Consider the following 15,440-nt stretch of genomic DNA (forward strand, 5'->3'; position numbering starts at 1 on the left):
AAGGTCAAATGTTTTATCATCATACTATTGTCAGACATCGCCGAGGTGATTTTTTGATGGAAGTTGGAGGGCTGATTCGGGCAATGATCTGGCATTTAAAAATGTTTAATACTCATTGGCTCGATTGGGGACACTACAGTCTAATAAACCGGCCCATTTTTAAGATTTGAAAGGCCATAACTGCCATGGCAGCCGATTCTGAGTTTGATGAAACGTTGAGGGATGGCGCAACTTGTTCCTTAATGGCCCCGCGGGTTTCTTTTGTATTATTCATGAGTGTGTCCCCCTTTGTTTACTCGTACTGAAGTTCAATTGTTTGACTTTGCATTTTCTTTACATCTGTATACCCAGCTTCCGACACAGCTTACAAATTATTTTTCCATCTATTTTCCTAAATTGTTCTTTTTGCTCATTTTTACTCTTTTTTTTTCTTTCTTCCCCAAAGGTACACAGCGGCAGCGCGGCTCTCCGAGGTGGTTTATGACTCCACCCTGGTGACCTTCACTTACGATGACTCCTCTGGCACCGTCAAGACCATTCATCTCACCCATAACGGCTTTATAAGCTCCATACGCTACAGACAGACAGGTAACTATACACACACACACACACACACAACACCAACCCACAGCCACACATCTGAATTTAACATTTTTATCTCCACTGTTGCAATGAGTCATCTTTAACGACGTCATTCAAATGGATCCATCAGAGGGATTACATGGGCTTGTGAGCAAAGCATCTGTACTGTGACACGACTGCTCTATCATTCATCTGGGGGCCAGATTTATACCAGTGGTATCAAACCCTGTAGTCTGGCTTTGAGTCAGCCGTGCTGCTATTTCATCTGAGTCAAGGCAGCCACAGTTAGAAGTGTGAGTATAGGGCCGAGCGTGATGGGAGTGGAAGAGACTGCGGTCTACCACATGCATTGAAAACGAGACGCCCCCCCCCCCCCCCCCACAACCTCCCTCTAGGCCTCTGCTATCTCCTACCCACCTCCGCAACCCGCACTGCCTGATCAAAGTCAACAAGCAAAATGTATGAATATAAGCTATAAATATGTGGTGGGCTAGGTGTGGCTGTATGCAACATTTGAATTGTTTGCCTGCATGTGAAACATGTTGTCTGTGTTCTCATACGTGTCTGCTAAAGGAAAGGAAATCATGAAATCTTACGCCGAGGGCCTTCAATTATAACCCTGCTAACATGACAGTTGTTTCACTTATAATATGGAAATGAGTTAGGAAGACAGTGCACTTCATAAATTGCATGGTATTACACAGTAATGGTTTTGACCATCAACGGGCCCCTTTAGCTGTGGCGGCGGGCGGATCTGTTCCGATAGCGCCATTGTGAATACAGTTCACCGATTCCCTGGAGTACACGCTGTCTTTCCAGGGTCGTTGAGAGAGCGCTCTCATCTCTGCCGCTGCCGGTTCACTTCCTTTGGCATTTTTTTGATTGGCTCACATGACCGGGTGTCCATAATCTGACGGGAACAGCTCTTTGTGTGTGTGTGTGTGTGTGTGTGTGTGCGTGTGCATGTGTGTGTGTGTGTGCGTGTGTTTATCGCTTTGCCCTCGCGGTGAATAGACTCTCACCTTCCTTTAACTGATCTCATTTCGCCAGAACAAACGGAGCCTTGGAGAGGGGAGAGATAGTGGTAATTGTCCCTTGAGAGGATACAGGGAAGTGTAGGGACCGAGGGGGGGGGGGGGGGGGGGATATATATATAAATATATATATACAGTATATGTATGTATACAGTGGGTAGGTGAGGAATAAAATAAATGGAAAGCTGACAGCTTGAGGATGTGACAGCTAAAGAGGCGAGAGGAACAGACTGCACGTTCCCCAGGGCTGTTAGAAAAAGCCTCCACATCCCTCTCATAGCTTCTGCCATAGTCCCATTAGCGCTAAGGTTTTTAGAACCAACATTTCACAAAAAATAAAATAAAAATAGAAGATGTAATAGTGATCCAGCTCTCTACGATCTACCGAAGCCAGACACTTAGTCATTTTAACTGCAATCAGAGTCATCTCAAATAGCCGCCATAATGGTGTTTCATTAGCGGGCCCCGTTTTTTTCGGAATAGGGGATGAGCTGTAGCAGCTATAGCAAGAAGAGGTGATGAATGGTGTTGTTAAAGTTGATGTTCTGACATTAAGGAACACATTGGCCCCATCATGGCTATTGTCTTTAGATTTCATTATCTCTCCATATTAAAGGTCACCACTGGAAGTGCCGTAGAGGTGTGGGGATAGTTAAGATTGAATGGATTGCACTGTGTGTGTCCCGTGTTAATGATGTGGAATTAGTCTCTTAATTTGAATTAATCAGGCAGGCCTGTGTGGGGTTGCGTGATGGCCAACTGTGACGACTGTGAATGTGTGGCACGTGTTTATAGTCCGTGGCACATCTATCATGTGTTTTTCTGAAACTGAAATATCGACAACTGATTGCCTTTGTGTATAGGACCCCTGACGAGTCGGCAGATCTTCCGCTTTAGTGAAGAGGGCTTGGTGAACGCCAGGTTTGACTACAGCTACAACAACTTCAGAGTGACCAGCATGCAGGCGGTCATCAATGAGACCCCTCTGCCCATCGATCTGTACCGCTACGTCGACGTATCAGGACGGGTCGAGCAGTTTGGCAAATTCAGCGTCATCTTTTATGACCTCAATCAGGTATGCTGTCAAATGCTGTTACTATCAAAATGCTGTTGATGAAAAATAATACACATGTGAATTAGGATACCTTTTTTGCCTTTGATGTTGTCTTAAAGCTGAACTCGTCAATATGTTTACACCAACGCTGGATTAAATGACTTATGTGTAATGTAAAAGTGTTTGCTCATAGTGACAAACCCACACAGAATAGCAACCAACTCTGCAGACTTCCGCTGTTTGTTTTGGTGTGTTTTTTTTTTTAAATGGTGGTCACAAAGCTTTGGTCTGGTTGGTCCCTAGTGTGAGCAGATCTTGGCCCACAAACGTACATACGTATGTCAAGTGTCAAAAAACATGACTCCAAATGAATATAATAGATTTAATAGTCTACTGGATACGAACATTGTCAAATGTCTGCTTGGACATTGGACATAACATATTTGTAATTTGATAATATGTCTATGTTGTGTCAATTGTGCTTTTAAACAAACTAGATTATAATTCTGCATGTAGCATCTCAGCCTGATTTTAGTCGTTTGTATTCAGGTGCATCGCTAACTCATCTGTTGTGCGGTTGTCTAGGTGATCACCACCCACTTGATGAAGCACACCAAGGTATTCAACTCATACGGCCAGGTGGTGGAGGTCCAGTATGAGATCCTTAAGTCCATCGCCTACTGGATGACTATTCAGTATGACTCAGCCGGACGCACCACTACCTGTGACATCAGAGTGGGCGTGGACAGCAACGTGACACGCTACACCTATGAGTACGACGCAGACAGCCAGCTGCAGAGTGCCTCGGTTAACGAGCGGCCTCAGTGGCGCTACAGCTACGACCTGAATGGAAACATTAACCTGCTCAGCCATGGGACCAGTGCTAGGTAAGTGGCTACCTACTAGCAATACATTAGGTAACGCTTTACAAGTAAGTACACAAAATTGTAGGAACTACATAGATATGCATTACCTACTACATAGGTTTAAACTATGTAGTAGTTACCAAAAAAAATATAATGATAAACTATGTAGTACCGTAGTTACTAAGAAAAACATGTTTTAAACCCATGTAGTAGTAGGTAACTCAATCTATGTACTAGTTACTAAAAACAACTAAGTAGTAGGTAATGCATAACTATGTAGTAGTTACTAAAAAAAACTTTAGAAAAACATGAAGTAGTTACTAAAAAAAATAAAAAATAAAAAACTATGTAATATGTAATGCATAACTATTTATTAATTACTAGAAAAAAAAACATATATAACCGGTAATGCATATCTATGTAGTAGTTACTAAATAAACTACCTATCTTTGTAGTAGGTAATGCATAACTATGCAGTAGTTACTAAAAAAAAAAAAGAAATCCGCTTGCTTTATTTCCAGGTTGACACCGCTGCGTTACGACCAGCGCGACCGCATCACTCACCTGGGCGAGTTACAGTACAGCGTGGACGACGACGGATTCCTCCGCCAGCGAGCCAACGACCTGTTTGACTACAACTCTAACGGCCTGCTGACCCGCTGCTTCAACAGAGTGACAGAGCGCGCTGTGTGGTACCGCTATGACGGGCTGGGACGCCGCGTAGCAACCAAGAGCAGCCAGGGGGCGCAGCTGCAGTTCTTTTACGCCGATTTGTCACACCCCACCAGAGTCAGCCATTTATACAACCACACTAGCAATCTGATTACCTCGCTGTACTATGACCTTCAGGGCCACCTTATAGCCATGGAGCTGAGTAGCGGGGAAGAGTACTATGTGGCCTGTGACAGCACGGGCAGTCCCAGGGCGGTTTTCTCCAGCAAGGGGCGTCTGGTCAAAGAGATATTTTACACCCCGTACGGAGAGGTCTACCAGGACACCAACCCGGACTTCAAGCTGGTCATAGGCTTCCACGGAGGCCTGTACGATCCCCTCACGCGATTGGTCCATTTGGGCCGCAGGGATTACGACACGCTAGCGGGACGGTGGACATCCCCAAATCACGAACTGTGGGCGGAGCTGAGCAAAGAGCCCAAGCCGTTTAATGTGTACGCCTTTAAGAAAAACTGCCCCGTCGGCAGAGTGGAGGAGGTGACCAAGTTTACTACAGGTGAGCTTCACACGTGTATGCACACTGACACACACACACACAAAGGCACACACATAATAAAGTGCCCAGAGAATATCTGATGGTGACAAGGACTTTTTTCAATTTCATCTACAATTCCTTACTTTCACATTTGAAGGTAGGCTAGTTATAAAATGAGGAGCCAACACACAAAATGATGAAGTTATTGTTGAAGGCCAGGATAGAAAATGTCAGTTAGGAGTGGAGCAGGTGATGAAGTCTACACACACACACACACACACACGCACAAACACACTCAGTGAGTGAGTGGCTAACAGACTCACACAAGCTGCCACATTACACCTCTCATGCGGATAGTACAGGGCTTATATTTCACCCAGCTGCACATACTCCCCCCCTCCCACCCCCCACCCCCCCCACACACACACACAGACTCACATGGAAACATCTGCCATAAAGAGTGAGCGAACAAGGGCTCACAGCTAACCACAGGTGAGCTGCTGTGTGTGCACGGCAGAGAGAGATGTGACAGACAGACTGAATATACTGGCAACAGAAAGGACAGCCTTGCCTCTCTGATCTGTGTGTTTGTGTTTGTTATGTTGTGTTCCCTCTGTCTGTCAAAGAACACGCTGTTTCCCCCAAGGAGACAAAATAGAAAAAAACAAATATCAAGTGAGGGAAAAAAGATAGAAAAAGGAATGAATATACAGTAGGATGTGGGTTCTGGGGCGTGTGTCCTTCTGGTTAATGGAACATTCATTTGGCCTGTCACGATTTCCTGCAGCAAGATTGTTTATTACAGAAGCAGTTTGTTTGTCACAGAAACACCAGCTGAACCGTCTCCGCCACATGTTATGCTCATAGATTGTGTGATTTCCTGTGCAAGGTGTTGTTACCTTGGCCTTATGACTTTTTGTTCGTGTTCACAGTATACACATTATATACTAACTTTCTCCCGCTCTGCAATATTCTTTGTGTGTGTGTGTGTGTGTGTGTGTGTGTGTGTGTGTGTGTGTGTGTGTGTGTGTGTGTGTGTGTGTGTGTGTGTGTGTGTGTGTGTGTGTGTGTGTGTGTGTGTGTGTGTGCGCGTGTGTTTGTGTGTCTCTCCAGGCATTGGTAGCTGGCTGCAGCTGTTTGGCTTCCAGCTTCATAACGTTGTCCCAGGCTTCCCAAAGCCCGATGTGGGAAGAATGGAACAAACATACGAACTGATGAAGACCCAGACCAAGACACAGAACTGGGACTCCAGCAAGGTGAGACTTCCACCTCTTATGAACCATATTGGCATTTGATTGGCTGACAGGTGAGGGGGTGTTTATAACTCTTATTGTCATGCAAAGTAACATTATACATTATTATTATGAAAAGAAGTAAAGTCTTCAAGCATCTTTGAGCATTTGGAAAAGTGCTTTATAACTCTGTCGTATTATTATTATTAATGTTATTAATAGTATATGATATGACAAAATGAAAATTGTCGATTGAAAGAATGCCATTAATAAATAGAAAATTAAGTTTTTAAAAGTGGCATTTAAAAAAACATCTCTCTAAAATGAAATCAATCTATTTAATTAGACATTCACCTTAATTGATAAATTACTTGAAAAAATATAAGAACTGAACTCAGTTGAGTTATTTTTTAAATCATTTCAAACTTTTTATTGATTTCATATCAATTCATTCATATGATAACTTCTTTCATAATGACTTACCGGTCACATATTTAAAGTTGGACATGGATGGACACCAACACTCAATACTGAATTTATAGGCGCTTTAACTGTCATGTCTGCTGCTCTTGAGACTTTAATGGTTGGGCATTATGGCTGATATAACGCATACTAATAATATTATTAATAAGAAGAATGTTTTCTCAGTATCACAATGTATTACATGGTTTCAGCTTCTTGAATGTGACTCAATGGCTTTCATCAATTTGGAAATACTTTTGCAACTACATTTCGTGTAAGAATGACTCAGCATGATGATTTTAGATACAGTACTTCAGTAACGCTGACGCACTGTGTTTAAAATCATCACGCATTACATTTCTTCACAAATCAGACAGCACACTGCCATGGTTACCAATTTGGGTTTTACACTTTCAGGACATTGTGACCTGTCATAGTAGAATAGAGATGGGTCACTGTTAATGTAATTAGTCACACCTCTTCTTCTCAGAGTGTACCCGTCAGTCACGACAGTGTGAGTGCGCCGGTAGGCACAATAGCAAGACCCTGAAAAATGTAGCAGCTAAATGGAATTCAGCCATCATGGTTTTTCATTATTTACACCTGTGCTTCTTTTACTTTGGCATATGAAAATATCTTGTGTGAAAAAGATCTATTGTGCATGTGTCCAGGAAGCTATTGCAACCCTCATTAATGTTATCAGATGCACCCGTGGTTTTCCTTTTACGTCATTTCAGTGAAAGAAACTAATACCAGAGATGAGCCACAGACGTTGACATTATCAAACCCCTGTAATATTTTTTTCAGGCTGTCAAACGATGCCCTTTTTATTTTTTCACTTTTATTCTCAGAATTTCAATAGTTAATCGCGATGAATCGCATTTTGTATCGCATATTTCAAAAATGTAATGCATTTTACAACAGTTTTTAAGTCCATATTGCTCCCCAGTGTAAAGCAATTCTTACTAGTGTATCTTGATAGGGAATCAAATAAAAGCATACAAAGTCAGTTTATGAGCTTTTTTAGAAAAATCGATGGGGGTGCAATGAGTCATGAGTTGGATTATTATTATTATTTGAACTTTTGCCCTTATTAATGTGGTGGGGAAAAAAAAGTTGTGGTTTTCCACCTCAATGATCTTGTGTGCGCAGGGAGCTTTTGCAACCCATATATGGAAAAAAAACTTACTTTGTAAATATTACTGTGATGTCACAGTAAAAGACATCACAGTAATATTTACAAAGTAAGTTTTTTTTAACCCTATATTTCTCTTTCTGTGATGTCACGAGAAAGAGAAATATAGGGTTTCTGCCTTTTCTCAGGCTAGGATGAACCGTTTTAAATTTTTTTCGCACATTTATACTACATAGGATCTCAGAATTCAATACACCTTCATATTCAAACCGGTGAAGTAGGCCTTTAATGTTACACCTGTTATTTTCCTATTACGCCTTTTCAAAATGTCTGCTGTGAGAGAATCTACTCTCAGTGATGAGCCTCAGACATTATCAAACCTTGTAAGATGTTTGGTCGTCTTTGTTTCCCAGGTGGTTCTGGGTATCCAGTGTGAGCTGCGTAGACAGCTGCGTAGCTTCATCTCTCTGGAGCGTTTGCCTCTAGTCTCTGGTCCTGTGGGTTCCACAGGCCGCAGCCCGGTACGCCCCCCTCCCTTCGCCTCGCGCCCCTCCCTCCTGGGGCCCAGCATCCGCCTGGCCGTCTCCCACGGCGCCCGCGTCAGCGCCGAGGTCATCGGCGTGGCCAGCGAGGACAGCCGGCGCGTGGCGGCCATCTTGAACAACGCGGTCTACCTGAGCGGCCTGAGCTTCACCGTGCACGGCTGCGACACGCATCACTTCCTGCAGTCTCGGCCCGTGGAGGAGGACCTGGCCCTGGGCTTAGGGGTCGGCGGGCGCGTCCTGGAGAGCGGGGTGAACGTTAGCGTGTCTCAGATGAGCGCCACGGTGAGCGGCAGGACTCGACGATTCGCCGACATCACCTTACAGCAGGGGGCGCTATGTCTGTGTGTGCGCTACGGAGGCAGTGAGGAAGAGGAGAGGGCGCGGGTCAGGGAAGAGGCCAGGAAGAGGGCTGTGGACGGGGCGTGGGAGAGGGAGAAGAAGAGGGCAGAGTCAGGGGACGTGGGAAGCCGTGCGTGGAGCGACGCGGAGAGGCAGCAGCTGCTCAGCGCAGGCTCGGTGCAGGGCTACGACGGATACTACTCCCTGCCTGTGGAGCAGCAGCCAGAGCTGTCCGACTGCCCCGCCAACATCCACTTTATGACACTCAGCGAGGTGGGGGGCAGCAGGTAACAGAGACAACACACACAAGGAGTGAGCAGCCCCCCCTCCCAACACCGCCACCCCCCCCACCAAAGACTGCCTGTTTCTACTCTACTCTGATTTGTTCTACCGTTTCTATACTGTATTGAAAAAATATATATATATAAAAGAAAATGACGACGACGATAGAAGATCAAGAAGAGATAATGGGGGGGGGGGGAGAAAAAAATGATTTCCAAATGCCTTTAATTGTGACAAAATGATGGTATTTTATTATTATCGTCCAGTTTCTCCGATTTCTTAACAGTGGCACAAGCAAGTGTGGTTTGGCTGTGGCTTTGCTTTTTTTGTATTTCGACCCTGGCCTAGGACCGACTGTACCTACCAACGGACTTTACTGTCTGTCATTTGCTGTATTCAAACACTGTTCATCATTTTTGGACATTTTTTCTGTTCAAAATTCACCGATCTGTAGAGACAAAGACTTTAGGATCTCCGGTGAATGAACCTTCTTCATCATGACTCAAATCAAGAGCTCTCTGCGGTTTGCCATTTGCGTCCCCACTTGGTTTACCTCGGATATACTTCTATCGTTTACATATTGTGTATGAGAGGCCTTGACAACTCGGACACTCCCCCTTTAGAGAAGGAAAAAAAACCTCTGTCCTGGGTTTTGCTTGCCTCTTGGTGTGTGCTCTCCAACAGTAGTTTGTATGAGTGTGTAAACTAAAAATCAAGAATGTACATAGCCAGTGCTTTCACATTGAAAAGAAGTGCTCAACTGGAAAAAAAAATCTGTTGTTCATAAAGTAAGTGTCAGTATTGTTAATCAATAGAAAAACAAGTTACATTTTTGCAAAGAAATTATACATGGCTATAGTAAATATTCTCGCTGAAAAATCTGACTTTATTGGGTTACAATGCTGATTAAAGTTATTATGTGTGAATTACCAGATTGCTCCCTTGGATTTTCCTAGGCATTGTAAGCTTGTTATTTCTTTCTGCTGCCTCTCTTTCTTTCTCTCTGACTCTCTCTCTCTCTCTGTCTCTCTCTGTCTCTCTCCCTCTGTCTCTGTCTCTCTCTCTCTCTCTCTCCACAAACATTTGTTGTACTCTCTTGGTTCTTGTTTTTTTTGTAACTTTTTTCACAAAAATTCTGTGCTGCTTGTGCTTGTCATTATCAGCCACCATCGTTACGGCTCAAACTGAGATATGCACGATAAAAGCCTGCGTCTTTGATAGAGAGAAGAAGAAGAAGAAGGAGGAGGTGGAGGAGGAGGAGGAGAAAAGCACAGAGGAAGGGGAAAAGAAAATGTGACAGCTGAAGCTCAGCGAGTGGGTGGCTGGTGCAGAAGGGGCAGGACCTGGAGTTGGCTGTGCTGTCGCTATCTACAGATTGTCTCCTCTCATTAGGAAATGCCAATCAGACTATACATGTGTGAACCTCTTCCAAAGGCCCTTTCTCTCCCACACAACCCCCCCCCCCCCAAACAAAAAAAAGTTTGCAAAGAAAGCAACAGAAGTTTGTTTTTTCTTTTAGACTTTTTTTTTATTTATTTTTTTAATCTAGCTAATCCACCTCCCCGTCCGTCTGCCTGCCTATATCCCCCCCCTACTCGTATCTCTCCCGCCCACCCTTAGTCACTCGCCATCTGCCCACCATTAATTGTTTGTGTTCCTCTCCTGGGCTTTTTCGACAGCGACAGAGAAGACGGGGCCCGCGCACAATGCATATGTTCTGACTTGCGAGCAGGTGATGTACGTTGGTAAGACTTTGCTGATGGGGGGCCGCGATGCACCTTTTCCTTTCTAAACCATATGCTCCGAGAGATACTGCCCAACCTCATCACAAGGCGCTTGAAAAGATGGAGGGTCCGGTTGCTAGGAGACCGCTGCTCTGAAGAATAGTCTGGGCTGAATGGATGCTCAATTGCACTCTCTTCCCTCTCTCTCTCTCTCTCTCTCTCTCTCTCTCTCTCTCTCTCTCTCTCTCTCTCTCTCTCTCTCTCTCTCCAGTAATGTCAATCAGAGGAATGACAGATCCCTCCCTCCTCTCTCTCTAGCATTCTCTCCATGGAAATCAGCACTCCAATATGTCAAATTGAATTTTTGTCCCATATTATGTGTCAGACGGGAGGCTCTGTGTGAGCATGGCAGTGTGTGTGTGTGTGTGTGTGTGTGTGTGTGTGTGTGTGTGTGTGTGTGTGTGTGTGTGTGTACGTGTACGTGTACGTGTTATATCCTCATTTAAAAAGAGTTTATTTCAACCCATGTCATTTATTTCCTCCGCCATTGACATAACCCAATTGCATTAAGAAAACAAAGCACAATAACTGTTGTCAACTTATGTATGCAGTAATGGATATTAATGTTTCAGCCGTTTGCATATTTTACATCACATCTGTAAAAGTTATGAGGCACTTTCTGTGCCGCATATGCAGGGAGAAAAAACAATGAGAGAGACAGTGAGAAGGATACTGAGATACTGAGTCAATGCTCTAGTTTGAATGATGTAGATTTAACAAACAGGAGCTGGTTAATAGGAATGAAATGACAGTTACATCACACACAGTGCGCAAAATACAACAGTTGGCATTAGGTAAAAAAAAATGTATTTTCGTTTATAAGTAGGTCAGTGGTTTGATAAGGGGCAGTCCCCTAACCAAAAGCTTGCCGCACCCCCGTCTTGTTCCTGTGTTTCTGTCCCTGAGCTGCATGCTGCGCCCTGCCCTGCAGGTAAGGATTGGGGCTGGTGTGTGTGGGTGACAGGCTATTACTAGCCGGCTGGGCCTCTGTGTGTGTGTGTGCCCGGCTCTGAGCGGTGACAGGGTACAGCAGAGGCATGGCAATGCCTTGTCCGGGCTCCTGGAAAGCTGATATCAAGTTCCTGATTTTCCGGAAATATCGTTTCTGCACTCCAGGACTGGTCTGAAATACAAGAGAGAAAAAAGATCAGAAGGGGAATCCAACTGTGTCTCCCTCTCCACATCAAACCCAACACTAAAAAAAGTATTTGTAGGATTTACTCAATACAGTTATGTCAACAATTTCCACTGAACTGAGGGAATAACTCAAAAGTATGTTGAGTAAATTCAACACAGTATGTATTGTATTTTTACACTGACTTAACTCACTTGCGTTAATACAACTCAATTTTATTTAGCAAGACTAACTAAACCTCACCTTGTAGTTCAAATTCTTAAATAAGGATGGCAACCAATGAATTTTGTTTTACTTAACATTTTTTTTTACTGTTATAATAAGATAAACTTTGATTAGACTTTCTTAACCTGATTATGTCAACACTTTCTCTGGGGGGGGGGGGGTGGGGTGAAAAGGACAGGACAGATGAGCTCTCACAGATGCACCTTATAAAAGACATTAGACATGTTTAAAGTAGAGGCAGGACCAGCAGTGCATTGTGCCAGAAGGGATGGGCTGGGAATCTGGTCAATCATATTTTTATTTTGCTGGTCCGCTGATCCACATTGAGTTTGTATTGAAGAAAAAGATGTTTTGAAAAACCAAAAGGAAAACAATGCAATTATGTATATGATTTATTGTGGAGAATACACATAATGGGTTTAAAAGCTTAATTAGGAAAATTCTCCTTTTTTTACTCCCCTGAGGGTTTGTTTATATTTGGTGTGTCAACAAAAAGCATTTATTTTAGAATTCATCTTATGTCATGGAAGATGCCCAAAGTCTCCCATTATCTCAACAGCTCGACTTGTAAGGGACTGGGAGTGAGATAACACGCAAGATCATTTCTGAGAAAATGCTCTCTGTCTTAAAATGAAAATAATATAAATTGTTTAGAATGTGCCCTCTGATGCACTAAAGGTTTAATGTGACTTACGGCGTTCATTTCAGCTGTGGTGAAATTCAAGGATGTTTTCAGGGGGAGTTGCATTATTTACCGTATTAAATCTATTCTGCACGTTTGCCTACAGCTGTCAGTTTAACATTTAATATCTCCAAACCATAGAAGCATTAAACCTTTCAAAGTATTGTACTTCTTGTCAAGTAAGGAGTTTCCAAAGAAAGTAAAAGCTATATTCTATTTTCATACTGTGCAATCAATCATGCTGTCATGATGCCAAAAACTGTGAAAATCGTATTCTCTAAATGCATTTACAAATCATTTAATCAAATGCAGAGAGAGAGAGAGAGAGAGAGAGAGAGCACTTGCCACAAGCGATGCACTTTTTGTTGTTTCTGTCTACGGCCACAAGTGTTACCTCTGTTCCCCAGCATATTTCATTAAAGTGATTGATATTGTGCTATGAATAATGTAAACTGTTATTGAGCCTGTAGTGAAATCTGTGTAATTCAAGGCTTCTTCTGTTGGGCTTGAGGCTGTCAGTAAAAATAAGCGAGGCTAAAATGTAGTTACAACAACAACGGCATCTATAGCTTGGCTGTCTGTCAGGTTGAGACATGGCCCTCAAGATGTCTCCATACATACACGTGTTGTTGCCAGCCCTCAGTGCCTCTTATTACATCTCCCATCAGAAATGCTGTCAAATGCAATTCTTACGTTCCTATCTTTGGAGCATATGCTGATGCTGTGGCGTCTTGAATTTGAGGGAGGGGGGGGGGGGGGCTTGAAAGGATAGAAAACGAATGTATTTCTCAGTGCTGTCACTCTTTGAACAACAAAAAAATTAAAAGCAAAAATGTGTTTTACTGGAATGCACAGCTTGCTGAATGAGGCTGGCATCAACACCATACCCCCTCTGCAGCTATTTAACACAGACCAACGTGTGGCAGATGAACAGATGAACAGCTGTTCTGCCGGTTTTCAGAGTGCGAAAAGCCGTAATAATAAGATAAAAATGTCTCACGTCTGCAGCCCATGAACCCGCGCCATCCTTGTGCAGCCTGTATGTGTAGACGTATCCGTTGCTCCTGCACACACAAGCACACACACACACACACACACACACACAAACACACACACACACACACACACACACAAACAGCAATGTTGTTTTGCTTCAGTTTAATGAAATAAGTAATTTCCCAACTGCTGTCACCATTACTGGCCCACTGGGACTCACATTTAAACTTAATAACAGGCTACACTATATTTTTAGAGGGTTTCAGTTAACACACTGTTGCTCTGTTAATGCCTTTGAGCTTTTCTTTTCTTACATTTGGAGGAGATCAATAATCTCTGTAAAAACACATAATAAGCCTATAAGTCCATGTGATTACAGAGAGCCAATATCTCTAACAGAGAGAGATAATGCACAATCTGGGTTAATACTGATTTTTTTGTTTGCGTTCTACAAGGTCGCCAACCCTTGTGGGCTCATAAGACACCAATCGTTAGTTGCAACATTGCAAAACAATTTGTTACAAAGGACCACGCATTATTTTACAGCATGGCCTTCAACAAAACATTCTGCCTTCTGTTCCAGGCTTGACCGAGAAAATGTCTTTCAAAAAAAGGTTCACATCTTACGGCACAACACAAGTTTTTCATACTCATCCAACCAAAAGAAATTAGCAGACATTTAAGACATTTTTTGTAAAAAGTAAATCCCTCAAATAATCATAAACAGGGCAACCAAACATGCAACTGATCTCTGTAGCACTTTACAATAAGGGTACATTAATTAAGTGTTAATTAATCCTTAGTTAATGCTATTACCAGTTAGGTAAGGCTTATTAAGCATGAACTAACTGTTAATGCTTAGTTCAACAGTTAGTTAATGTTAGGCATTAACTATGCTTAGTTAACTAATGCTAAGATAAGCATTGTAACTAAGCTTGGTTAAGTGTTACCTAAGCATAACAGGCAGTTAATGCTTAGTAAATGATTATTAAGCATTTCTTTAGCATTTATTAACAGTTAGTTAATGATGAATGTATGTATAGTATGCATTTACTAAGCATTAAATAACATTACATTACTGTACCCTTATTGTAAAGTGTTACCTTTATCTCAATGTTCCAATGGCAGCCATCAGGTCGTATACTCACAGCACACACAGGCAGTAGACGTCAGGCACAGAGTCACTGTTGCGGACCAGGTAGCAGCCATCCCGTCCGTCCTGTGCCAAGCGCCTCTCCCCTTCTTCTTTACCGATGGGTCCGTGGTAGACAGGCAGGTTTTCCATCACGGCTATATCCTCCAGATCCGCTTTTCTTGTCCAGCTCCCAAAGTCTCAGCTATATCAGTCGCTTTCTCTCTGTGTGTCTTTTTCTCGCCTTCAACTTTTCACTGCAGGCAAGCCTTGTATATTCTGTGAACTGGGGGGAATGCGTGTAAGGTCTGCCGTCCAATCTCTTATTTGAAATTTGATTCTCGTTGTTTCAAAATGTTTGCTATGGCAGCCCGAGCATTGTGCTATTCCACTGTCTGTCTGTTTCTCTCTCGCTCTCTCTCTGCCAGACTGATAGCAGCTTTCTCTAACCCCTAACCTTTATGGCGGAGTCTTGATCTTTCACCAAAAAAAAAGAAGAAAAACACACACACACACACACTCATTCACTCATGCACTCATGCGTGCACACACACTATATGTGGGTTTGTGTATCTCTCAGGAAATGATTGCATTTTTCAACAGGAAGTAACTTCAAAGATTTCAAACTGAACATATCCACAACATTAGAAAGCACATGAGATGGATAACGGAAAAAAAGGCCATATCACCCTTCTCACGCATTTGTGCAATGACTTCAACTGTTTCCAGCTCAATTATCCAGAGGCCT

At 43.0% G+C, this 15,440-nt stretch overlaps 2 protein-coding genes across 2 annotated transcripts in view; one reads left to right on the plus strand and one right to left on the minus strand.

The window, feature by feature from the left end:
* The window catches only part of tenm1 (teneurin transmembrane protein 1), a gene marked incomplete at both ends in the record, with an annotated part of 178,892 nt that extends 170,145 nt beyond the window's left edge, over positions 1-8,747 (plus strand). Inside the window, 6 exons of the mRNA XM_080036099.1 lie at positions 446-588; positions 2,480-2,691; positions 3,256-3,557; positions 4,058-4,764; positions 5,857-5,999; positions 7,986-8,747. Coding sequence (XP_079892225.1) covers positions 446-588; positions 2,480-2,691; positions 3,256-3,557; positions 4,058-4,764; positions 5,857-5,999; positions 7,986-8,747 — 2,269 coding nt within the window. The remainder of the gene's footprint in view (positions 1-445; positions 589-2,479; positions 2,692-3,255; positions 3,558-4,057; positions 4,765-5,856; positions 6,000-7,985) is intronic.
* A 2,334-nt stretch (positions 8,748-11,081) lies between these two features.
* Positions 11,082-15,100, minus strand: LOC307257029 (SH2 domain-containing protein 1A-like). The gene is made up of 3 exons (XM_080036146.1): positions 14,709-15,100; positions 13,565-13,628; positions 11,082-11,645 (listed from the first exon to the last, which is right to left on the minus strand). The coding sequence occupies exons 1-3, from the start codon at positions 14,843-14,845 to the stop codon at positions 11,376-11,378; spliced, it is 471 nt and encodes a 156-aa protein (XP_079892272.1). The 5' UTR covers positions 14,846-15,100; the 3' UTR covers positions 11,082-11,375.
* Positions 15,101-15,440: the final 340 nt, after the last annotated feature.

This window comes from Ammodytes marinus (genome assembly GCF_949987685.1).
Source record: "Ammodytes marinus genome assembly, chromosome: 10".
Classification (NCBI taxonomy): Eukaryota; Metazoa; Chordata; class Actinopteri; order Uranoscopiformes; family Ammodytidae; genus Ammodytes; species Ammodytes marinus.

Bases quoted from the DNA above. Each gene is read 5' to 3' on its own strand.
- LOC307257029 (XM_080036146.1), bottom strand. From the start codon at position 14,845: ATGGAAAACCTGCCTGTCTACCACGGACCCATCGGTAAAGAAGAAGGG. The intron at 13,629-14,708 runs GTGAGTATACGA...TTGTGTGTGCAG, and splicing joins GTCTACTGCCTGTGTGTGCT to GAGCAACGGATACGTCTACA. The intron at 11,646-13,564 runs GTGAGACATTTT...CTTGTATTTCAG, and splicing joins CGGGTTCATGGGCTGCAGAC to ACCAGTCCTGGAGTGCAGAA.